This window comes from Lycium barbarum, chromosome 11, assembly GCF_019175385.1.
Source record: "Lycium barbarum isolate Lr01 chromosome 11, ASM1917538v2, whole genome shotgun sequence".
Classification (NCBI taxonomy): domain Eukaryota; kingdom Viridiplantae; phylum Streptophyta; class Magnoliopsida; order Solanales; family Solanaceae; genus Lycium; species Lycium barbarum.
Window position 1 is genome coordinate 91,273,159 of NC_083347.1, and position 26,271 is coordinate 91,299,429.

General features: G+C 37.9%; 1 protein-coding gene and 1 long non-coding RNA gene across 2 annotated transcripts; both read right to left on the reverse strand.

Annotated features, from left to right (window-relative positions):
- Positions 1–16,696: 16,696 nt before the first annotated feature.
- Positions 16,697–20,542, reverse strand: LOC132618107 (uncharacterized). Its single transcript, XR_009573984.1, has 2 exons — positions 20,325–20,542; positions 16,697–17,159 (listed from the first exon to the last, which is right to left on the reverse strand). It is a non-coding gene; the product is annotated as an uncharacterized LOC132618107 (long non-coding RNA).
- LOC132618106 (pentatricopeptide repeat-containing protein At1g52640, mitochondrial-like) lies at positions 18,559–20,318 on the reverse strand. The gene has a single exon (XM_060333165.1). It carries the CDS (start codon positions 20,023–20,025, stop codon positions 19,387–19,389), a length of 639 nt encoding a protein of 212 aa, XP_060189148.1. The 5' UTR covers positions 20,026–20,318; the 3' UTR covers positions 18,559–19,386.
- Positions 20,543–26,271: the final 5,729 nt, after the last annotated feature.

The following is a 26,271-nucleotide window of genomic DNA, read 5'->3' on the forward strand; positions in this document are numbered from 1 at the left end:
ATCTACAATATCGAGTTATCTTTAACTCGACAAATAACTCATTACATTATATGATGATTCAGAAGGGGCAACAGTAAAGTTATCTCCACGTGACCTATAGGTCACAGATTCGAGCCGTGGAAGCAGCCCCTAATGCTTGCATTAGGTTAGGTTGTCTACATCACATCCCTTGGGGTGCGGCCCTTCCTTGGACCCTGCTAACGCCGGATGCTTTGTGCACCCGACTACCCATTATATGACGATTCACATGGATTATTAATAGAAACTTGTACTTTATTTTTCATATAGTATCATTATTTATTCAAAGCTTTGTATTGATGTTATTTATAAATTTGTGTACTACTAACTCGACATACACGTGCAGCGCACGTGAAGAGAAACTAGTTATATTAAAAGTGGGAACACCCTAAGGGGTCGTTTGGTACGAAGGATAAACATAATTAGTCCTGGGATAAGAATTTAACAATTCATTATTCCTTGTTTGGTTAGTAATCATGGGATAAGTTATCCAAGAGTAAAAATAGTGCTGGGATAACTTATACCTGCCATAGGGTGGAATAAGTTATCCCCGGATAAGTTATCCCGGGATAAGGAAGAAACCTCTTCTTTTTAGAAATTATCCAATGTGTAATACTTTTAGTCCATCATACCAAACAGTCAATAAAAAATAACTGCAGGATAACTAATCCCAGCATAACTTATCCCAACGTAATTAATCCCAGCATAACTTATCCCAGCGCAATTTTTTTTTTTGAACCAAACGACCACTAAGTGTAAAGTTAGATTACATAATGCCCATAAAATGTTGAATGACTTTTTTACCCTTCATTTAGCAATACTCTTATACTCCCTCCGTTTCAATTTATATGAACTCATTTGACTGGGCACGACATTTGAGAAAGAGGAAAGACTTTTGAAACTTGTGGTTCAAAATAAGTCTTGAAAATTTGTGTGGCTGTAAATCATTCATAAAGTGAATTTGTTTCCAAATTAGGAAAGAGGTCATTCATTTTGGCACGGACTAAAAGGGAAATATGTTCAAACAAATTGAAATAGAGTACTATTTTTTTGTACCAAAAAGTAAAAATATCTAACAATATTACCATTCACAAACTCCTACTAATAGATCACTATACTATTGAAGGTGAAACTCTTTCACTTCTTGCTATTAGTATGCTCGTTAAGAAGTGCGTAAACTTGAACAAACACGGATAATTACGGCAGGGCTAGAGCAAATGAAAAAACATTTTGTAAATATACTTTATTAATGTAATTTAATGAGAAGAAATTATGAAGAGACAAACATCAACAATATTATAAAAGAAAATTTTGATTCCTGTGGTGCTTCAGCTTATATATGTGACTGCGGTTTGGAAATTTTGATTCCTATTTCTTTGTTGTTGCGACATAGGTGTTTGCTAATTTGAGAGCATCGGAGAGGATTCAAGAATTAGGACATTACACACACCACAAAAACAAAAAAAAAAAAAAAAAAAAAAAAAAAAAAAAAAAAAAAAAAAATCCTTCTCCTAGATGAATAAAATTTGACGTAAACCATTTATTATTAGTCTCCCCTCCATTACTGATAAATAGTGTAAATATGTAGTAAAAGAATATTTTGTAAATCTTCTATTTTAGGTTAGTATAGTTTGTATCCTAATAGGACATTGTAACTATGGTATATTTACCAACTCAATCAATGAGAATAATCACGGAATTAATCTCTTTCATAAATAGTGTAAATATATAGTAAAAGAATATTTTGTAAATCTTCTATTTTAGGTTAGTATAGTTTGTATCCTAATAGGACATTGTAACTATGGTATATTTACCAACTCAATCAATGAGAATAATCACGGAATTAATCTCTTTCATGGTATCAGATACTAGGGTTTCTTTTCCTTCTCTTCCGCTGCCCTAATTCTCCGACGTCCTCTACCCACTTTTCCGACGTCTTCTTCTTCTTCTTCTTCTTCGATTTCCGTCCATTTTTCTTGCCTTCCATCAATGGCAGACACCAAGTTCCATCCTGCTTTGGCTGTCTCCAACATCAAGAATCACATCCCAATCATTCTTGAGATGGAAACGGATCATTATTCGGCTTGGGCCGAATTATTCAAACTTCATGCCCGGTCTCACCGTGTCCTTTCCCACATTCTGCCAACCGGAAAGGAGAAGGCTCCTACCACCGACGACGAAAAAGAGATGTGGTCCACTTTGGATGACACGGTACTTCAATGGGTATATGCAACCATCTCCACGGACTTATTGCATACAATCATCGAAGAAGACCTATCGGCAAAGGAGGCCTGGGATCGCCTCCGTAATCTTTTTCAAGAAAACAAAAACTCCCGTGCCGTTTCTTTGGAACATGATTTCTCTCATGTCAAGATGCGGGATTTTCCAAACGTTTTGGCGTATTGCCAACGTCTCAAGACCTTGGCCGATCAACTTAAGAGTGTGGGGGCTCCGGTGACCGCCAACCGCCTCGTTCTCCAACTGGTGGCTGAACTCCCAGAGGCATACAAGAATTTGGGTACCTACATCCGCCAAAGTAAGCCTCTTCTACCATTCTCCGAAGCTCGGTCAAGTTTGTGCCTTGAGGAAAAGGCGTTGGCTGAAATACACGATGACTCGCCCGCGGCTATGGTGGCTAATTCCAAATGTGATTTTGATGACTCTTCTCATCTGGAAAATTCTGGTCGTTCTCACCATCATCGGGGCAAAAATAACAACAAAAACCGCGGCTCTAGCGGCGGGAATAATAACGGCGGTGGCCGTGGTTCGGGCGGCGGCAGTGGCAGCCGAAGCCGTGGAGGACGCCCCTCAGGTGACCAGCAGCAGTGGCAACAACCCTCCTCACCGTGGCAGTGGGGTTGGATGCCTCAGTGGGCTCCCCCTTGCCCGTATCCTACCACGCAGTGGGCTCGGCCACAGCAGCAGTGGCAGCCGCCATCTTCTTCATCTGGCCCGAGGTTGCTGGCCCAGCCTGGCATTTTAGGCTTGCGACCACAGCAGCAGGCATATGCAGCCGCGGGTCCCCCGACGCAATGGACTCCGACGGATATTGAATAGGCCATGCACACGATGACGTTGAACCAACCCGATTCGAATTGGTATATGGATACCGGCGCCACGTCCCATATGACATCCACAAAAGGTACTCTCTCGTCTTATTTTAATTTGAGCAATCGTAATACTGGCATTGTTGTTGGTAATGGTAATTCAATTCCAATTCGAGGTTGTGGTCATGCTAAATTGCCTCCCCCGAACCCTCCTTTATTGTTAAACAATGTCCTTCATGCGCCAAAACTCATAAAGAATTTGATATCGGTTCGTAAATTTACTACTGATAACTATGTGAGTGTTGAATTTGATCCTTATGGGTTTTCTGTGAAGGATTTCCGGACGGGGATGGCTCTCATGAGATGTAATAGTAGGGGTGCTCTCTATCCATTGTCCACCTTCAAATTTTCCACCAATTCACCGTCGAATTTTGCTGCCTTGTCTTCTACCCGTTGGCATGATCATTTGGGCCACCCGGGAGCTTCTATTTTGGATTTTCTTAGGCGTAATAAAAGCATTGAATGTAATAGTTCTAGTTCATCTAGTATTTGTCATTCTTGCGTTCTTGGTAAACATGTTAAGTTACCATTTGCTAGTTCTATTTCCGAAACTTTGTTTCCATTTGACATTATTCATAGTGATTTGTGGACTTCTCCAATTTTGAGTTCTATGGGCCATCGTTATTATGTTCTGTTTTTGGATGATTTTACCAACTATTTGTGGACTTTCCCTTTGGCTAGAAAATCTGATGTTTACTCAAAATTCATGAATTTTAAGACCCATATTCTTACTCAATTTGAACGTCCTATCAAGAATGTCCAATGTGATAATGGGAGGGAATATACTAATAGTCAATTCGGAAAATTTTGTGCATCCAATGGGATGTCTTTCCGTCTTTCGTGTCCTCATACATCCTCTCAAAATGGGAAAGCAGAAAGAAAAATTCGTTCACTAAATAATGTCATCCGGACTCTTCTTGCTCATGCCTCCATTCCTCCGTCTTTTTGGCATCATGCATTGCAAATGGCGACGTATCTCATTAATATTTTACCAAGTAAGCTATTGGGTCACAAATCACCTTTAGAGATCCTTTACCAACGGAAACCATCTTATTCTCATCTCCGAGTCTTTGGGTGTTTATGTTATCCCCTTTTTCCGTCTACTACTATTCATAAGTTGCACCCTCGGTCAACTCCATGTGTCTTTTTGGGATATCCACCAAACCATCGTGGCTACAAATGTTTTGATTTATCCTCAAATAAAATCATTATTTGTCATCACGTTTTATTTGATGAGACTCAATTTCCGTTTTCCAAAATCCATACTCCGGCTCCCACCTCTTATGACTTCCTTGATGATGGCCTCTCTCCTTACTTGATCCATCATATAGCTGCCAGCCCTCCACCGTTGCCCTGTCCCACTCCGTCGCTGCCCGTGACTCAGGACCACGCCGACCCCTCCCCACCTGGGCAGCAGCCTCCATCGTCCTCTACGCAGGACCAGTCCGCCCCTCTCCCCCAGTAGCTTCCCACCACCCCGCAAAACTCGACCATTTCTCCACCTGTCCAGCCCAATACCCACACACGCATGGTCACTCGTAGTCAGCGCGGGATTTTCAAACCCAAGCACCCATTTAATCTACATGCGGCGGTTACCAAGTCCCCCATACCTCGTAAACCGTTGTATGCGCTACGTGACCCGAATTGGAAATTGTCCATGGATGATGAATATGATGCTCTTATTAAAAATAAGACGTGGGATTTGGTACCCCGTCCACCTAATGTGAATGTTATTCAGTTTATGTGGATTTTTACTCATAAAGAAAAGTCTAATGGTGATTTTGAGAGGCATAAAGCCCGTCTTGTAGGTGATGGCAAAACACAGCAGGTTGGCATTGATTGTGGTGAGACTTTCAGTCCGGTCGTGAAGCCAGCAATGATCCGCACTGTCTTAAGTCTAGCTCTATCTAAACATTGGTCCATTCATCAGTTGGATGTCAAAAATGCATTTCTTCATGGCGAGCTCAAGGAGACGGTTTATATGCATCAGCCTATGGGTTTTAGAGACCCATCTCGTCCCGATTATGTGTGTTTGTTGCGCAAGTCCTTTTATGGGCTTAAACAGGCACCGAGAGCTTGGTATAAAAGATTTGCTAACTTTGTTTCTTCCATTGGTTTTGCTAATAGCAGGTCTGACCACTCCTTGTTCATCTATCGCAAAGGGCGCCACTTGGCTTACATTTTACTATATGTGGATGATATTATTCTTACTGCTTCTTCAGATGCTCTCCGTTGTTCTATTATGGGCCTTCTTGGCTCAGAATTTGCTATGAAGGACTTAGGTCCTTTGAACTATTTTCTTGGCATTGCGGTGACCCGTCACAAGGGTGGTATGTTTCTATCACAACGAAGTTATGCTACGGACATTATTGAACGTGCAGGAATGTCCTCGTGTAAGCCTTCTTCCACTCCGGTTGACACTAAACCGAAGGTCAGTGCCTCTTCTGGCGATCTGTGTGACGATCCCACTCATTTCCAGAGCCTTGCAGGTGCTCTTCAGTATCTTACCTTCACCAGACCAGATATTTCTTATGCCGTACAGCAGATTTGTCTTCATATGCATGCTCCACGAGATACGCATATGCTTGCTCTTAAGCGGATTATTCGGTATATTCAGGGTACTCTTGATCATGGTTTGCATCTCTACCCATCTTTAGTTACTGATTTGGTTTCATACATTGATGCTGATTCGGGGGATGTCCAGACACCAGACGCTCGACGTCAGGTTATTGCGTGTTTTTGGGAGATAATTTGATATCCTGGTCATCTAAGCGCCAACCTACTCTTTCCCGCACTAGTGCGGAAGCAGAATATAGGGGGGTTGCTAATGTTGTCTCTGAATCATGCTGGATACGTAACCTCCTCTTGGAACTACATTGTCCGATCCCTAAGGCTACTTTAGTTTATTGTGATAATGTCAGTGCCATTTACCTGTCAGGAAATCCAGTCTAACATCAGCGCACCAAGCACATTGAGATGGATATACATTTTGTTCGTGAAAAGGTGGCGCGCGGCCACGTCCGTGTCCTTCATGTTCCGTCCCGATATTAGCTCGCCGATATTTTCACTAAAGGACTGCCACAGGTCTTATTTGAAGATTTTCGGGACAGTGTCAGCGTTCGTAAACCTCCCGTTTCGACTGCGGGGGTGTGATAAATAGTGTAAATATGTAGTAAAAGAATATTTTGTAAATCTTCTATTTTAGGTTAGTATAGTTTGTATCCTAATAGGACATTGTAACTATGGTATATTTACCAACTCAATCAATGAGAATAATCACGGAATTAATCTCTTTCAATTACACCTCCCTCCATTTCCTCAAGTGCATAGTTAGATGATTAATACTTGTCTTACTTTTAATTTTAAAGGCTTAGATGAATTAACTTAACAAACATCTTAACTTTGGTTAATCAGAGAAATTTTAGGAAAATACTCACCAGTATTGGTAAGATAAATCTCAAACTCCCATAAATTTGTGAACCATTAATATCGTTACTTGCTACTATCATTATTACTTTCATTTTATCAGTTTTCCATTCAGATTTTTTTTAAAAACAAAACAAAGTAAAATTTCAACGTAACCCTCTTTCCTTTTTTTTTTTTTTTTTTCCAATCATCTTCTCCTTCTCTCCCCTTTTTGATTACTTTACCTTTTTATTTTATTTGCAAGAATTTAATGAATAATTCATAAAACAAAATTAAAAAGAAATATAGATCATCTTTGGGGTAGTTGTTGCTCCCAAACGCACACGTAAGTATACGCGGTCATACAAGTAATATAGGAATAAAGTCCACATATCGTACCCACAGGGACTTATGATTAACTATTTATTAAACTAAACTAATGCTAATTATTTAAACAAGAAATAAAATCCAAATTTATATTTATGAACTAAATAAAAATAAAAGAAAATAAATAATGAACTTCAACCAAGAAAGAGCGGATTCTTATCGGAGAAGAGATAGATCTAGGGCTATGACCACTAACAATCCAGTTGAGTCTTCAAATCGTTCTACCTATGGTTACTAGTTGACGGGTTAATTATAACTTTATGATATTCTCTCGAACTACTCACAAGCCTGTAAATGCTACTATAACGCCTATATCTCTATGGTCGTCAGAGGTAACAAGAACGCATTTATTTCTCCGTAATCAATAAATAGGGCTAGAGGGTATATCTCTATCCTCAGTAGCGAAACGATAATATCTAACAAACTCTATTTATTCTTATTACGTACGTGAATTCCCTTTCTCAAGTCTAATTCACGCACCACAGATAGTGTCTAACTATTGGCCAAATAATCAAACAATTAAGCACAGGAATAAATAAGCAACCCAAAATATGAAAATTTAATTGATAGAAATTGTCGTCAAACCAAGTATCATGTCTTTCGCCACAACCCCAAAATTAAAGAGTTTAGTGTTAGGTGTGGAATTGGCCAAACAAGTCAATTCTTTTGTTCACATAGTCGTGATGTAAGCGCTTACCTCATAATAGTCGTGATGTAAGCGCTTACCTCATCATAGGAAATTCATTCCTATAAATAGGTAGCTTATGGTTCATTTGTAAACACACCAAATTGAAGAAGACAACACATCCCAAAGAGAGAGAAAAATCTAAGAGAAATACTTTTAGTGAAAGGCCTAAGTAAGAGAAGGTCTTTGAGAGAATTTTCTGTGGTAAAATTCTTGAGTGTAATTGGGATTGGGGTTGTGAGGTTGAGTGTTGTAAACACTTGTAATATTTCTTCTTTAATAAGATCTGCAGCAGCAACGTGGACGTAGCTCTCACATTGAGGGTGAACCACTATAAATCTGTGTGTGCTACTTATTCTTCGCTTACATCACGGCGTAAGTAGGTTCTGTCTAAGGAGGTTGGTATTTAAGTGGTCCAGCTGTGACCCTCCAATCTTTCCTGGGAACCTGCTTACAAAGGTCGGATTTGGGATTTAAATCCTAACAACTGGTATCAGAGCAACAGGTTGTGTTGTGATTTAGAAACGATGGGAGGCGAAGATGGTACGACGCACGGCATCGGTAAATTCGATGGTACAGACTTTGCGTTCTGGAGAATGCAAATTGAAGATTATTTATACGGCAGAAAGCTTCATGAACCTCTAAGTCCGAAACCAGAGGAGATGAAGCAAGCAGATTGGAATCTCCTCGACAGACAAGTTCTGGGAGTCATTCGGCTGACGCTGTCGAAGAACGTTGCTCACAACGTGGCAAAGGAGAAGACCACCGCAGATATGATGAAGGTATTGTCTGACATGTATGAGAAACCTTCGGCAAATAATAAGGTATTTCTCATGAAGAAACTATTTCATCTAAAGATGATGGAAAATGCTCATGTTGCTGCACACGTAAATGAATTCAATACCATTGTAAATCAATTGTCATCGGTAAAAATTGATTTCGATGATGAAGTGCAAGCTCTAATTTTGTTGGCATCCCTACCAAATAGCTGGGAGCCAATGAGAGCAGCGGTTAGTAATTCTGTCGGTAGTGACAAACTAAAGTTCAACGATGTTAGGGATCGTATCCTTGCTGAGGAGGTGCGCAGGACAGATTCTGGAGAGGCATCGACGAGTTCTGCTTTTAATGTTGAAAACAGAAGCAGAAATTTTGACAGAAACTACAACCAAAATAGGGGCAGATCGAAGTCAAGGAATGGCAGGGGTCAATCCAGACCAGGACGAACATTTGAGTGTTGGAACTGTGGAAAACCAGGTCACTTCAAGAAGAACTGCAGGGCGCCGAAGAAGGAGGACAACAAGGGGGCTGGAATCAATGCTGCTACGGAAGACATTGGCGATGCGTTGTTGTTATCGGTTGACAGCCCGATAGACTCTTGGGTGCTTGATTCAGGAGCGTCCTTTCATACCACCCCACATCATGATATAATGACAAACTACGTGGCTGGGAATCTCGGCAAAGTTTATTTAGCCGATGGAGAGCCGCTGGATGTTGTTGGCACGGGAGACATTAATTTGAAGATGTCAAATGGATCCTCGTGGAAGATTACTAAAGTTAGACATGTTCCCAAGCTGATGCGAAACCTGATCTCAGTAGGTCAGCTTGATGATGAGGGATATGATCTCAACTTTGGTAATGGGTCTTGGAAGGTGGCGAAAGGAGCTATGGTAGTTGGCCGAGGAAAGAAGATTGGCACTCTCTACATGACGGCTAGCTGTCGTGATACTGTTGTTGTGGTTGACAACACAAAGAAGACAGATTTGTGGCATTGTCGGCTGGGGCATATCAGCCAGAAGGGGATGAAGTTGTTGGTGACAAATGGTTTAATTCCGGAGCTGAAGACGGTGGACCTTCATACGTGTGAGAGCTGCATTCTCGGAAAACAAAAGCGAGTAAGCTTCTCAAATGCAGGCAGGGAGTTGAAGGTCGAGAAGCTGGAATTGGTGCACACAGACGTGTGGGGACCTACCACTGTCCCCTCTCTTGGAGGATCACACTACTATGTGACCTTCATTGATGATTCAACCAGGAAGGTATGGGTTTATTTTATGAAAAATAAATCCGATGTGTTTAGTGTCTTCAAAAGATGGAAAGTCATGGTCGAGAATGAAACAAACCTCAAGTTGAAGTGTTTGAGGTCCGACAACGGCGGAGAATACACTGATGGTGATTTCAAACGGTACTGTGCCGATAATGGGATCAAGATGATGAAGACTATTCCTGGAACGCCGCAACAAAATGGAGTAGCCGAAAGAATGAACCGAACGTTGAACGAGCGTGCTCGGAGTATGAGAATACACTCTGGACTGCCCAAGACATTCTGGGCAGATGCAGTCAATACCGCGGCCTTCTTAATTAACCGAGGACCGTCAGTTCCCTTGGATTTCAGAATTCCAGAAGAAGTCTGGAGTGGCAAGAAGGTAAATCTTTCATTTCTGAAAGTGTTCGGTTGCTTATCATATGTTCATAATGATGATACGGCTAGAAGCAAGCTTGATCCAAAATCAAAGAAGTGTTACTTTATTGGCTATGGTGACACCGAGCTTGGGTACCGATTTTGGGATGAACAAAATCGGAAGATCATCCGAAGCAGGAATGTTGTCTTTAACGAAGAGGTACTGTACAAAGACAAGCTGCAAAAGAATTCAGAATGTCAGGACAAGGAATCGGAAATAGTCGATTTGAGGGACTTTCCGGCACCTGAGCCGCAGCCAGGTACAACCGAGGCAGAGGAACAAACAATCCGAGAAGGTGCTGATGAAAGTGCTGATTCTGAAACAAATGAACAGACGCCAATCACAGAGCTGCGTAGATCATCCAGGATCAGGAAGCCGCTTCACAGGTACTCTCCATCCCTCAACTACATTCTACTCATTGATAGAGGGGAGCCGGAATGTTATGAAGAAGCAATGCAAGTCGATGAATCGACTAAGTGGGAGCTGGCAATGAAGGATGAAATGGATTCACTATCGGCAAATCATACATGGGAATTATCCGAGTTGCCAAAGGATAAAAAGGCATTGCAAAACAAATGGGTTTATCGGATAAAGGAAGAACCCAATGGAAGCAAGCGTTATAAAGCAAGGCTGGTTGCAAAGTGATTTCAACATAAAGAAGGCATTGACTATACGGAGATCTTCTCTCCCGTAGTCAAGATGGTGACTATCAGAACTGTTCTTGGGCTGGTAGCAAAGGAAAATCTACATCTGCAACAGATGGACGTGAAAACTGCATTTCTTCACGGTGATCTAGACGAGGAAATCTACATGCGACAGCCGGAGGGATTCAAAATCAAAGGAAAGGAGAATCTGGTGTGCAAACTTCAAAAGAGTCTGTACGGACTAAAACAGGCTCCAAGACAGTGGTATTTAAAGTTTGACAGCTTTATGAAGAAAGCTGATTTTTCAAGGTGCGAGGCAGATCACTGCTGTTACTTCAAAAAATTTGAAGACTCGTACATGATACTGCTACTCTATGTCGACGACATGCTAATCGTAGGAGCAAACCTACAGGAGATTGATCGGTTGAAAAAAGGGTTATCGGAAGAGTTTGCAATGAAGGATTTGGGAGCTGCAAAGCAAATCCTTGGGATGAGAATCGACCGAAGCAAGGAGGGCATCAAACTCTCACAAGAAGAATATGTGAGGAAAGTTATCAAAAGGTTTAACATGCATGATGCCAAGCCAGTCAGCACTCCCTTGGCTGGACACTTTCGGTTGTCAAAGGATCAGTTACCGACAACCGAGGATGAGAAGAAGCAGATGGACAAGATACCTTATGCATCTGCAATCGGTAGTCTTATGTATGCAATGATATGTACAATGCCAGACATTGCACATGCAGTGGGAGTTGTCAGCCGATTTATGAGCAATCCGGGAAAGCAACACTGGGAGGCTGTGAAGTGGATATTCAGATATCTGAAAGGCAGCTCGAGTTCAGCTCTGTATTTCCGAAAATCAAAAACAGGATTGTAAGGGTATGTTGATGCTGACAACGGTGGTGATATTGATAGCAGAAAGAGCACATCCGGGTATGTTTACACATTCGGAGGTACTGCAATCTCTTGGGTTTCCAAGTTGCAAAAGATAGTAGCTCTCTCTAGTTGTGAGGCTGAGTACGTTGCTGTGACGGAGGCCGCAAAGGAAATGATGTGGCTACAATCATTTCTGCGGGAATTGGATCAGGACCACGAGGGAAGTGTGCTATATTGTGATAGCCAAAGCGCCATTCATTTGGCAAAGAACCCGGTTTACCATGCTCGAACGAAGCACATACAACTCCGGTACCATTTCATTAGATCAGCTTTGGAAGATGGAGCGCTGGTGCTTGAGAAGATCGCAGGGAGTCAGAATCCAGCAGACATGCTGACAAAGGCAGTGATGATAGACAAACTGAAGCTATGCTCAACTTCAGTTGGCCTGCACGAAGTATGAAAGTAGGAAAGAGCTGCTGCATCGATCAAAGTGTGAAGACAAATTAAAATTAGTCTTCAAGTGGGAGATTTGTTAGGTGTGGAATTGGCCAAACAAGTCAATTCTTTTGTTCACATAGTCGTGATGTAAGCGCTTACCTCATAATAGTCGTGATGTAAGCGCTTACCTCATCATAGGAAATTCATTCCTATAAATAGGTAGCTTATGGTTCATTTGTAAACACACCAAATTGAAGAAGACAACACATCCCAAAGAGAGAGAAAAATCTAAGAGAAATACTCTTAGTGAAAGGCCTAAGTAAGAGAAGGTCTTTGAGAGAATTTTCTGTGGTAAAATTCTTGAGTGTAATTGGGATTGGGGTTGTGAGGTTGAGTGTTGTAAACACTTGTAATATTTCTTCTTTAATAAGATCTGCAGCAGCAACGTGGATGTAGCTCTCACATTGAGGGTGAACCACTATAAATCTGTGTGTGCTATTTATTCTTCGCTTACATCACGGCGTAAGTAGGTTCTGTCTAAGGAGGTTGGTATTTAAGTGGTCCAGTTGTGACCCTCCAATCTTTCCTGGGAACCTGCTTACAAAGGTCGGATTTGAGATTTAAATCCTAACATTTAGCTCCACAAATACATGGAGGAAAAACAAAAAATCATCCTAATAAAAACGTAAAAATAAGCATTATAGAGAAGAGAAGGTAAAACCCTCTAACTCCGGCCTCCACGACGGCTCCAAACTCTCTCTAGGTCTAAAGTTCTGAACTAAGGGTTTCAAGCTATCCAAAGTTATTTTAAAAATTGTGTCTTATGAACTATTTATAAGTATTAGAAAAAAATCCAAACAAAATAAGGATAGGAAGATTTTTGGAGTCCGAAAATCCTTTGTGGCCGCGTCGCTGTGGACACAGCATCCATATGATTGTCCATGGGTAAATTTCAACCTGCCTCCTTTATTTGTTTGCTTCTCCACGTAAGGATATAGCATTCAAATTCCAAAGTATTCATCCTTTTTTCAATATCAACATCTAATGCCACATAGACAAAATCTGAAATGCACGCCTTTCAGCTAAGTGCTTCAAATTTGTTCCATTTTGTTCTCCAGCGTGAAGTCCTCTTTCAACGTGAATTTTTTTTCTCAATTTCAACACTTTTTATCTAACTGTGGTTCAAATCTCTTTATCTTCACATCGTTTTATTTCTACATAATAAAATATATTATTAGGCACAAAGTAATAGAATAACATTCAAAAGACAATTAAAAGTACTAAAATGTGAGGCAAGCAATGGAAAAATATATGCATTTTTTACCGAACATCAACACCCCACACTTAAACTCACAACGTCCTCGAGTAAGCATTAAAACAACTCTCAATAAATCAAGCTCATGAACACCACCACTTTTATTGATACCAACAATTATGCCCGATAGCAACTCAACTCATCAAACATACACCTCCTGATCATCGTGCAAGATATACAAGTCAACAAACAAACAACAAACTTTTAACCTCCTAACCCTAGAGGCCCACTCTAACTCATCAAATTTATGCTCACTCACCTACTCTGCCAAAGAAGCTAATAACATCACCTATCCATCATGAAACAACTCACAAGAAGAAATAGTCCACACACTCAAATCAACGAATCGAATGTAATTTAAGAACTTAGCATCAAAGCACAACTCTGGCACTCACAAAGAAATTCACATGTAAGCACAAAGAACCATAGGCTTACCCATTATGTACATCTCTACTAATTAAGTGTACTCCAATAGAATCAAATAGGACTTTAACGGGTTGTAATGTTGGCTAGGGGAAGGGTAGGAAAACTATATAATAGTGACTTACACTCCCCTAAGCACTTTTAGATTTTATCACCCAATATTTTCATCTCTTAACTTTATTTTTCAACCCTCTCTTCATCAATTATTTTCACTAGTAATTCTCATCATATCAAGAACAATTTGATTTTTTTTTCAAGGAATTTTTCTCCTTTTTTTTTTCCACATTGTTTCTAACAGGGCCTTTTCATCACTTTGGAGCTTTCATTGGTAACCATTTTTTCACTTGGCCATCCCTTTTCTTCAAATTTATCAATTAATATCACAGTCTATGCTACAGAGCTCAGGGAAGCAAGGTGCAAAAACTAGGGATTCAACAAAAAGGATCAAGACAAAAATACAGCTAACAAGTGAAAGGCTACAGGCTCAAAGGGTTAACTAGTGGTACAATTTCTGAAAAGGCTAAAATTTACAAGACATATCAAAGAAAGCCTATAATCATCTTCTAAACAGAGCAACACTTTTTATTTCGCTTCAATAACATGCAGGGCAAGTTCTAGACTATGATGCAAAACATGGAATATATGCAAGAAATCATCACCACACATGGCACAAGTCTCAATCAAGAAGGATCAATTCTACTCTAGGATAGATAGGATCATGACGAACTACAAAATAAGAATAAGCTATATACAGAGTCACAACCATGAGCTAGGTGTCAGAAAGTCTGCTATTTTTCATTACTCAAGCACTCACAGAAAAGTACTACTTAAGCTCAGGCCCAAATATGATAGCATCAAACAAGTCACAAGGTCTTTCTTCTCTCTTCTTTACTACTCCTAAAAAAATTTAATCCTAAAAATAAAAAATTACCCGGTTCAAAGGCCCCCCTTTGGGAAACAGCCGAGACCATAAGAAAACCCAATGGATGGATGATTTATGTCGCTAATCAGAAAAAAAAAACTATGTACGAAAAATAAAAGAAAGGCCAAAATAAAATCTTTTTGAATTTTTCATGATCTGTTTTTTTTTTTAATATATAAGGCTAAGAAAAAAAATCCTACGGCATAATCATCCTTGACCTCAAATTATCAGAAGTATCCCACCTCACACTTAAAAATATGTGTTGTCCTCAATGCATGTATAGTAGAGAAAAAATAAAACAACGGTGAGAAATACTCCCTGAGACCCTCTAGGGCCTAGCTAGCAGCATAATCCTCAACATTAAGGGTCGGAACGACCCCACACTTAAGCCCAAACATGCTCTTCATCTTTCAACTTCGGGTACTCAGACTTCCCCTAATCTGCAAAATAAAAACAAAATAAAACTTGACACTATAAAAATAAAAATCTAAAACTATTACACATTGGGTTGCCTCCCAATAAGCGCCTTAGTTACTGTCGCGGCACGACGTGAATCAACTTTTTCCTCCACCTCGAACTTATGAATTGTACCCCCAATTTTGCATCAAATTTTCTATTATGCTTCTGAGGCGGTGGTGTAAAAATAAAGGAACCAAACAATAGGTGTCGCATTTTGCACTTCTTGGCCCTTAAGTGAGGAATGTCGTTTTGTCTTTCCGATGTGGCAAATTTTAGGACATAGGGGCCTTGTTCCTCATCTATACACTTCCCTAAAGGCTTGGAAGGCTCGATTTCCATGTCGCCAACCAAACATAATTTAGAGAAATGCTTAGAATGAGGACCGACACGCCCCAACTCTAAAACTGCATTATTTTTTACATCCTCACTAAAGTATACTCCCTCAACCTCGGCGTCATCAATGATAATTTTATCGAATGGTTGGAATTCCTCTTTCTGCTCCAAATCGTGACTGCTATCCACGACAATTGATAGTTGGACATCAGACGCCTCAACCTTTTTATTTAATTGAGCCTGTAAGTCGTGGATATCTGAGCCAAATTGGTCTATCTCTTGTCCGAGTTTTGCTCTTTCTTCCATGAAGTATGTCATGTCACTTGTAATTTCATCAAAATAATTCCCCCATACTTCTATTCGGTGAGCTCGAACCAATAGCCAAGTATCACTCACAACATCCACTTTGTGAAAATCACTTGAGAGACTAGAACAACAGTTAGGACACTCATTTCACTGACCACCACACCATTTACAAAAGTTTCAATCATAGGATTTAGATGGGTCACATAAGACATCCCGTATGATCCAAATTTTAAAACAATTTCCCCATAAGTGGGGTCCTCCACAAAGTGCACAAAAATCATTAAAACATGAATGCCCAACATTCGATAAATTTTCATTCTAAGATGCCACTACTAAAAAAACTGCATTTTCCGACCTAAAAAAAAGGGCAATTTCCGACCTCACAATTAGGTCGAAAATATTACCGACCTCATGAGGTCGCCAAAAACCGATCTCATGAGGTCGGTAATTTTTTTTTTCCGAATATTAATTATATGAAATACCGACCTCATTATGTCGATAAATTATATTAATAATATAATGATATTAGTTTACCGACCCCATGAGGTCGGTAATTTGCAATTCCCTGAAAATGTTTGCAGAAAACCGACCTCATGAGATCGGTAATTTGCAATTTCTGAAAATATTTTGCAGAAAACCAACCTCATGAGGTCGGTAATTTGCAATTTCTGAAATTTTTTGCAGAAAACCGACCTCATAAGGTCGGTAATTTGCATTTCCCTGGAAATTTTCCAGAAGACCGACCTCATGAGGTCGGTATTTTATATGTCTGGGCCCAAGCCGACCTCATGAGGTCGGTACTCTGCAAGAAAAATGGTAGCATCTAGCTGTTATTCCAGCTACCCACCTGTCAAGATGAAAATAATTTTACTTTCAACTAAAACCAGCTCAAATAGTTGTCAATAATACACCAAACTACTATAAATACGTAAAACATTAAGCTACTATTACAATACATATATTACAACCACCAATACATCAAATTCAATTCGAAACTACTTCAAAGTTGAATAAAAATATCAATCAAACATTCACAAGAGACATTAAGCTACTTCAACTTTCGCAAACATTAAAACAACATTAAACTACTTCAACAATTGTAAACATCCACAAAACATTAAACTAGTCTACACTAAGTTAATATACAACATTAGACTATTTCACCCTTCGCAAACATCCACAAAACACTTACACAATCCACAAATCATATGGAGGTGGAAGACTATATGAAATGCCATTCATGAGGGGATCATGAGGCAATGGAGCGCCGCGTGGTGGGAGACGTGGCGACGGGCTTCTATCTCTAATCGCAAGGTTTTCTGGTGGTCTCCGGGAACCCTCGTCTCCTTAGCTTTCTTTGTTTTCTTACTCCTCTTTTCACCTGCCATCTATACAATAATGTATATAAGTATCGCAAATATAAATATTAGAAAAGGGATAGCTTCAAAATTTGTTTAAATAATTCACCTATTTAACTAAAATCAATGTTGGACTTAGTTGATGAAATTGAAAGGTTTGGTGAAACCATTCATGGAAAGTCAATCTATTTGAAATTTCAGGTTTGAATTTGTCGATGTCTGTTTATTTTCACCCCTAATTATATATGTTTGTTGTTCCTTTTAATATCACTCTGTAATTTACTACTACTCCTACTATCATTAAATTTGTACATTGAACTGGGAATATGTCAGTAGAGATAGTTGAATCTAATCTAAGTTTATCATGATACAGCCCCAACACATCCAGTCTAATCAAAAAGAAAAGTATTCAAACGCTAGCCTCAAGCAATTAGGAGTTTGTTTGGGGTAGAAATATAAAGAAGTTCAGCAAAATTAAACAACTTTGCAGAGAAGTCATTCTCTACCTGACTTCAGCTCTAAACAACAAAAGAATACTAGCATTTTTCTATCATTGCTACAACTTAAAAGGAGCTAACTTATTTAGCATTAACATATCACATTGGATCTTGACCACATTTCACAGCACATTCTCTCAGTATGGATGTTACTATTCTTTAGAAGTTTCTTAGATTCCATAGATGTTAGTCAAGCAGTTATACAGCAAATAAATCAAATCTTTAGCATGATCAACTGATTCCTGCCCTCTTCTAGTCAATAAGCTGTCAAGCTTTGGTTAACGAAGAATAGTGTAACCATGCTTCTCAACATTAGTCCAATATGAATTTCTCATACTTCTTTTAGATCAGTGGTTTAGACAAGTGGGAAGAAAGAGAAGATGCAAAAGAAACCAATTGAAATTCATACAACATATTAGGAGGATATCTCTGCATTTGAAGTGAACTTTAGAATGCTGGAAATATTGTGTTCAAATTATTATTAGATACTAAACAAATAACTGGTGTCTTGAGTATGTTGTTTATTAAAGTCCTTTCCAGTTAGAGTCAAGCATGAAGCAACCTTAACCAAAATAAATAGCTCATAATAAGAGTTGACCAACAACATCATGAAGTAATCCAGCTGAAAGGTTGCATTCTGAGAAGCTTTCAAGTTCTAATCACATTTGATATCAAGAGAGTGTTCCAAAACAGACATATACTTGAATCACACATAAAGACAATGTATAAGAACATATTAAGTCGATCATTAAATTTGTACATTGAACTATAGGTATATGCATTGAACACATTAACATGTTACAGTTATCAGAAGCTTCAAGCAATAAATGTCACGCAAATAAATAATTACCAGCAATATCCCACAACCCTAGATTGACAGTGGCTACATTTGCACTGAATTGTCAAACACAGTGGACACATAATCCTGTCAAACAATTGCATGAATGAGGGAAGAGCAGTTGATGTTAAATTAGGGAAAGATGAAGGGACTACTTCTCGGAATATAAAAACTTAGATATTTCAATTGACAAACAAAAAAGAGTAGATTCTATGCATGTAAAGTCATATGTGATAATACAACATTTTCCCTCAAAACCACAAAAGATGTAAATGCATCAAAGAGCAAACACCAGACAATCAAATATAATTATCACCAAGTTCATATTGAAGTAAATTCAATGTCTTCTCTTCCTTACATTTAAGGCTAATTATGACAATTTTATTTAGAAGGGTCATGTGATGAGTGTGGTAAGAAAAAACTCAATATGCTTATAAAAGTATGGCATAACAAAACAAACATGTAAACCAAAAGATCAAAACAAGATAACGACTTAGCGCCCCACAAGATATTAGGCCAAACAGACCTTCAATAAGCAAAAAAACCAAAACATGCAGCAGGAACTTGTGGACATGCCTAAGCAAAAATCTGAGACACTCGAATTTCTTTTCAAAAACTGAATAAAGGCTAATAAGACACGCACTGTTTACATGATGTTTATCAGTATATATTCACGAATAAGGCCTGAAATGAATCAAATTATGGATATAAGAGAATAAACAGAGAAAATGAGGCAAGAGGATGAATGCAATTTTACAAGGTAATACACATTGAAAAAGGAAAAAACTAGAAAGAAAAAAGAAGGAGAAAATAAGCTGTGTATTTTCTGGAAGATGATCAGAAAATGATTATCCAAGATAAAACATTTTTCCAGAAACATCTTTCTCTTTAAGTCCCATTTCTTTAAAAACACAGCTTTTTTTTAAATATCATTTTCCAGGTTTGATGTAAATGCAAGTGTCGTACGACAATGATAAGATACACAAATTGAATCTTTATTATAACTCCAACAATCAGGTGTTACAGCTCTGTCAATCATCTCATCTATCAATTGGTAAGCCTCGTCAGCTTTATCACTCTTAAAAAGCTTCTTAATAATACAGTTGTACGTAAAAACATTAGGCACAAGTTTGTACCTTTTCATCCGATCAAGGACCCTGAAAGCCGAATGAATATCATCCTTCACACAATAAGCATGAATAAATATTGAATAGGTAAAAGCATCTGGTTTAGGCCCCATAGACCTCATTTTTACAAACAACTCATAGGCCTCATCCATTTTTCCTGCCTTGCAAAATGACTCCAAAATGCTGTTACAAGCTAACACATCGACCAAAAAACCTCTCTCAAGCATTTCATCGAACAGTTTACGCGCCTCAACTACTTCCCCTAAATCTCCCCATCCCCTAAGCATAATGCTATACGATTTCACACTCAACGCGCATTCATCCTTAACTCTATCGAAAAGTTGTTTCGCTTCTTTCATATGTTTTCTTTTACACAATGCAAGCAAAAGTTGATCAACATCAACTACACTAGATGTAATTCCAAAATAAACCATTTTATCAAAACTCCTAATTGCATCAACAGGCAAATGAGCTCTACTATAACATCTAAAAACAACCCAAAAAATATCTCGACTAAATTCGCAAGATTTGTTTCTTTTTATCTCAACAAGAAAATCCCATAACAAGGGAAACTGTTTGCTACTTCCTAATATATGAACTGGGAATGTGATAGCTTTCTTTACTATGATTAAAACCGGGTAATTTCTGTGCCCATATGAAGAATCTATGAGAAGAAAATCCAAGATTTTTGCAACGTTGAAGGACTTGTTCAATTAAAAAACATTAGGCATACCTCAAATGATTGGTTGTGGACGCGATGGCAACGGCGGTACTGATTAGGGACGGTGGCGACGGTGACGACAGTACTGATTAGGGATGGCGGCGACGGTGACGACCTGCAATGATGGTGATATCGACGACGTATTATTAGGGTTAGAGAGAGGGGGGAGGGAAAACGTGATTGGGAAAGAGAGAGAGAAGGGGTTATTAATTTGATTTGATTCTGTTTTAATTTAATTTATTTGCCCAATTATACCGACTTCATGAGGTCGGTATATTCAATAATTTTATTTTTAATTTAAAAGAATACCGACCTCATGAGGTCGGTATATTCAATAATTTGAGGTCGGTATTCTTTTAAATTAAAAATAAAATTATAATATTAGGCATTAAATAAATTTCTGACCTACTGAGGTCGGTATATTATTTTTTTCAAATTTTGGTACAAAATTACCGACCTCATGAGGTCGGTTGATTTTTTAAAAAATTGAAAAATAAATATTACGACTTTACCGACCTCATGAGGTCGGTTTTTTTTCCGACCTCAACTGAGGTCGGAAAATCCTATTTTTTTAGTAGTGTGCCATGTCGAGAAGAATACTAGAATATTAAATAAAAAAATAAAAAAATAAAAATAAAAATAAAAATTGAATAGACAAAAAGAAAAGTCTAATCTAGATAAACAATTAATTTCTAAGTCCGGCAACGGCGCCAAAAACTTGTCGCTCCCAAACGCACACGCAAGTATACGCGGTTGTACAAGTAATATAGGTATAAAGTACATATATCGTACCCACAGGGACTTATGATTAACTATTTATTAAATTAAACTAATGCTAATTATCTAAACAAGAAATAAAATCCAAATTTATATTTATGAACTAAATAAAAATAAAAGAAAACAAATAATGAACTTCGATCAAGAAAGAGCGGTTTTTTATCGGAGAAGAGATAGATTTAGGGCTATGACCACTAACAATCCAGTTGAATCTTCAAATCGTTCTACTTATGGGTTACTAGTTGACGGGTTAATTATAACTTTATGATATTCTCTCAAACTACTCAGAAGCCTGTACATGCTACTATAATGCCTATATCTCTATGATCACTAGAGGTAACGAGAACGCATTTATTTCTCCGTAATCAACTAAATAGGACTAAAGGGTATATCTCTATCCTCAGTAGCGAAACGATAATATCGAAGAAACTCTATTTATTATTATTACGTACGTGAATTCCCTTTCTCAAGTCCAATTCACGCACCACAGATAGCGTTTAACTATTGGCCAGATAATCAAACAATTAAGCACAAGAATAAATAAGCAACCCAAAATATGGAAATTTGATTGATAGAAATTGTCGTCAAACCAACTATCATGTCTTTCGCCACAACCCCAGAATTAAAGAGTTTAGCTCCACATAGACATGGAGCAAAAACAACAAATCATTCGAATAAAAACGTAAAAATAAGTATTACAGAGAAGAGAAGGTAAAACTTTGTAACTCCGGCCTCCACGGCGGCTGCAAGCTCTCTCTAGGTCCAAAGTTATGAACTAAGAGTTTCAAGCGATCGAAAATTATTTTAAAACTTGTGTCTTATGAACTATTTATAGGTGTAGAAAAAAACTCAAATAAAATAACCTAGTCCAAAAAGGATAGGAAGATTTTTGGAGTCCAAAAATCCTTTGTGGCCGCCTTGCTGTGGACACAGCGTCCGTATGATAGTCCACGGGTAAATTTCAACCTGCCTTCTTTATTTGTTTGCTCCTTCACGTAAGGATATAACATTCAAATTCCAAAGTATTCATTCTTTTTTAAATATCAACATCTAATGCCACATAGACAAAATCTGAAATGCACGCCTTTCAGCTAAGTGCTTCAAATTTGTTCCATTTTGTTCTCCAGCGTGAAGTCCTCTTTCAACGTGAATTAATTTTCTCAATTTCAAACACTTTTTATCCAACTTTGGTTAAAATCTCTTTATCTTAACATCGTTTTATTTCTATATAATAAAATATAATATTAGGCACAAAGTAATGCAATAACATTCAAAAAAACAATTAAAAGTACTAAAATGTGAGACAAACAATGAGAAAATATATGCATTTTTGGCCGAACATCAATAGTAGATTTTTATCACATCTTGAACTTCTTCGAAATGAATCGTTTTCTATTTGTGTTTGAATTAGTAACTGGTCCTTAACTAACGATTTTTAAATTTAAAATTACAGAGATATGCTTAAAAAAAATCCGGGAATAATATTATTTCTATGATTAAAAAGCAATAATTTTGTAATTACTCGTTAGTGACAAAATCTCATTTTATTAAGATAATTTATAGCTAGATGTGAAAGATAAATATACAATATTAGCATAATTGGATATTCCAATTCTACAAGCATAATAGTAGTAAGTAGTAACATTCATGTAACTGAAGCCCGTGAGTCTCTTCCTCGTCCTACCATTATTGGACTTTTAAATCCAACGTTAATTACTACATAAACTTACCAAAGTTGGCTGAACATTAATTTAATTCTCAAGTTTATATAGTGGGAATTTTATGTCGATTGAATGGAGGAAACATGAACATTTCACTTGTATGTATTTTCAATTTTTTTAATTTAATTTTTTGCATGCGTTCTTGTCTTTACCTATTGCATCATGAACAAATTAAATGTTTTTTTTATTACAAATCTTAATTATTTCTTGTTCCCTCTAAACCTGTAAAGGACATTTTGTTTGAAGAAATGGTTTGCTCCTCGCAACATTTCGTCCACGACTGACACTGAAATACCATAATTAATCACTTAGAAAAAACTCTATGTCTCTGATGCATTTTGAACTTAGTAGTAAAATCCCAACACTTAGCTATAGAAGTTGTTAAATTCCAACTAATTTTTTTTTGACAGTTTTCATTAACCATATCATTTTTACGGCATTTGTTTAAAAATGTCAAGAAACTTATTTTTGCGTCTCATTTGTTACAAAAGTCAGTAAATAAGTGTTGTGGTCTGATTTCTTGTAATGTTTGGTTGAAAAATAACAAACTTTTGTTGTGAGTTGGAGTTGAATGAGCAGAGAGTTAACAAGACTCGAGTTGAGGAAGATTGACTCTATACGATAGGAAATTGTTATCATTTTGTACTATTACTACTCCTACTTCTACATAAAATAATAACCACTCTATACGCAATAAAAGAATCCATATAACCTATGCTTTTGAATAACCAATAGTAAATTTTGAATACTTAAACTATTAGTTTTATAACTCAAGAAAATATATTTAGAATATGTATACAATTAAGAAAAATTATATTACTCTTTTTTATAATTTACACGATATATACATGTGCAAAGCACTCCAGAAATTAGTTATATAATATGCACAATAATGTATAAAAAACATTAAGGTATATACACAATTTATATAATGTGTATAAACACCGCGGCGTATGTTCATTGTTTAATGTCTTAAATTCACAAAATTTGTTCTCATGTTGCTGTTTGTTTGCTTTTATTTTTTCCTTTTTTCTAAATGGAGCAGAATCGTCAAGCAGCTGTTTTTTTTTTTTTAAACGGCTAGACAAGTGAAATTAAAATTTGCGGCTAAGCGACAGTAAGAGAAAGGTGCCGATCGAGCGTCTATTTGTGTTTTTACCCTAAATATTACTCATACTTGCTGCAAAACGAAATGCAAAATGACAACTTCCCTATTTTTATTATTAATGTGTATAAATGGGCTAATTTCCAACTGGTTCAAATTTAGGAGAAAGACATACGGTTCGAATTATGTTGCAACATCAGCATGTAGTTTCCTAAGGATTAATCGAAAATATATTGAAATTTATTTAAATTATGTGAGAAGAATATATGGATGCATTCATCAATTATCATGACCATAATTACAAATTTGTTGAAACTATTACTCCATAGAAAATCAAAGATTATTAAATTTTAAGTTAACCAATTTAAGTAAGAGGTCATGTAATAAAAATGTCATATTTAAGTTGAATGAATATCCAAATTCAGTATCTTTTTAAATTTAGGAAATCCAGGGATTTCGACAATTAAATTTCTTGCAAAAAAATGAATCACAAACAATTCACGTCAAGGTAGACGTATATTTTCTAGTGGGACCCACATATTACATTTATTATGTGAGGAGAAAATAATGTTTGAAGTGTTTATTAGGCTTAAACAATTCTGGCTTTACTAAATCTTGCCATTACAATAGCTATTTGTGTTGCTGCATCTCTATAGTAACAAAACCACTTATACAGATAAATTATAGGTAATTGGTTTTGATCTTTTTTCTGTGTTCTTTTGATCTAGTCAATTGTCGGGTATGAATTTTCGTAGGTGTTTTATTCAGTTTTATACGTAATTAAGCTATTAGTGATCACTAATAAAGATGTTGTATACGGGCAAAACCGAGGACAAGATATCCTCGGTTTCCCGACAAGAAAATTAAGATCATGATGATCATTGTTGGATCGGACGAATCCCAATCGGGGTCAAGGTCAAGCGTTGGATCGTAGCAAGACCGAGCACATCTGGTCCCAGGTCGTTCAGTTCGGTTGGAACTGAATACCGAGATAGGACGAGAAGGCGGTTAACCATGATAAATGAGGGTCCGAAATATCCGCCATCAGTAGGATATGGCGGCGCCGATCTCGCTCGTCAGTTACTGAAGATTTTGTACCTTATTTAGACTTGTATTAGGGTTAGGACTCCTTTACTATATAAAGAGGAGGACCCCTTTTACTTTTGGCCAGTTCTTGGATACGCACAAAACATATTAAGCAATATAATCTGATTCCAAGTGTTTTTATCAATCTCTCTAAGAATTCTGTAATTGTTCATTTATTGACCATTGTAAAGCGAGCTCGGTTCCGAGGACTCGAGCCAACTGATCAGTTCTTCCCTAGGACCAATCGTTGTTTTATCGTGGTTTGATTGTTCAAACTCGCTTTTGCACTATTATTTATTGCTCTATAATCTTTCGTATTAAATTAAACTGCATATCCTTTGAGCCGCGTATAAATTTAATTGTTATCCATTTAAGGGGTAAACAGTTCGGCGCCCACCGTGGGACCTAGGATAATAGTAGTGGTTTAATACGAGTTTTGATAACACACAATATTTTACACTTGTTCTTTGAATTTGATTTCAGGTCTGTCCAACATGTCAGACTCTCACTCTGTCAATTTTCATGTTGAATCGAGCCACCACGAGGAAAACGACAATGGGGTACCTAACTACAACGTGCCCCCAGTCGATCCTAATGAAGCCGACCCTCACTCTCAAAACGCTGATAATACTGATCGGTCATCAGTAGGAGATGTGTCTATAGATGGGGATAATGGAGCCACATTGCAACAACTCAGGAACCAGTTGGAAATGGCTATGGCACAATTGCAGGCCTAATAAACGGTTATAGCACAACTGCAAAATCAAAATCGAGCACCCAATGTTGCTCCATCTGAAAAGACTGAGGAAACTGCCCCAAGAGAGGAAAGGCACGCTGCTGGGAATAACGGGAACGACCCCGGACAAAATGCCGAGCTGATGAGAATGCTCCAAGAACTGACGAGACGAGTATAGTCTGGGGAAAAGAAGATAGAGGCAAATGACAAGAAGGTGGAGAACTATTTCGTTCAAATGCCTTTCCCACCAAGTGCTGCACCAAAGCCGATCCCAAAAAGGTTACGCATGCCCAATATTCCAAAGTACAACGGGACCACTGACCCAAACGATCATGCGACCGCGTACACGTGTGCTATTAAAGGCAAAAACCTCGCAGAGGACAAGAGGCAGTCGGTGTTACTTAAGAAGTTCGGGGAAACCCTGTCGAAGGGAGCAATGGTATGGCATCATAATTTACCCGAGCATTCTATTGACTCGTTTGCTATGCTTGTAGATGCCTTTGTCAAAGCTTATGCGAGAGACATTAAGGTTGA

What these genes read in the sequence shown, in the direction of transcription:
- LOC132618106 (XM_060333165.1), bottom strand. Translation starts at nt 20,025, where the DNA reads ATGGTTTATTTTGGAATTACATCTAGTGTAGTTGATGTTGATCAACTT.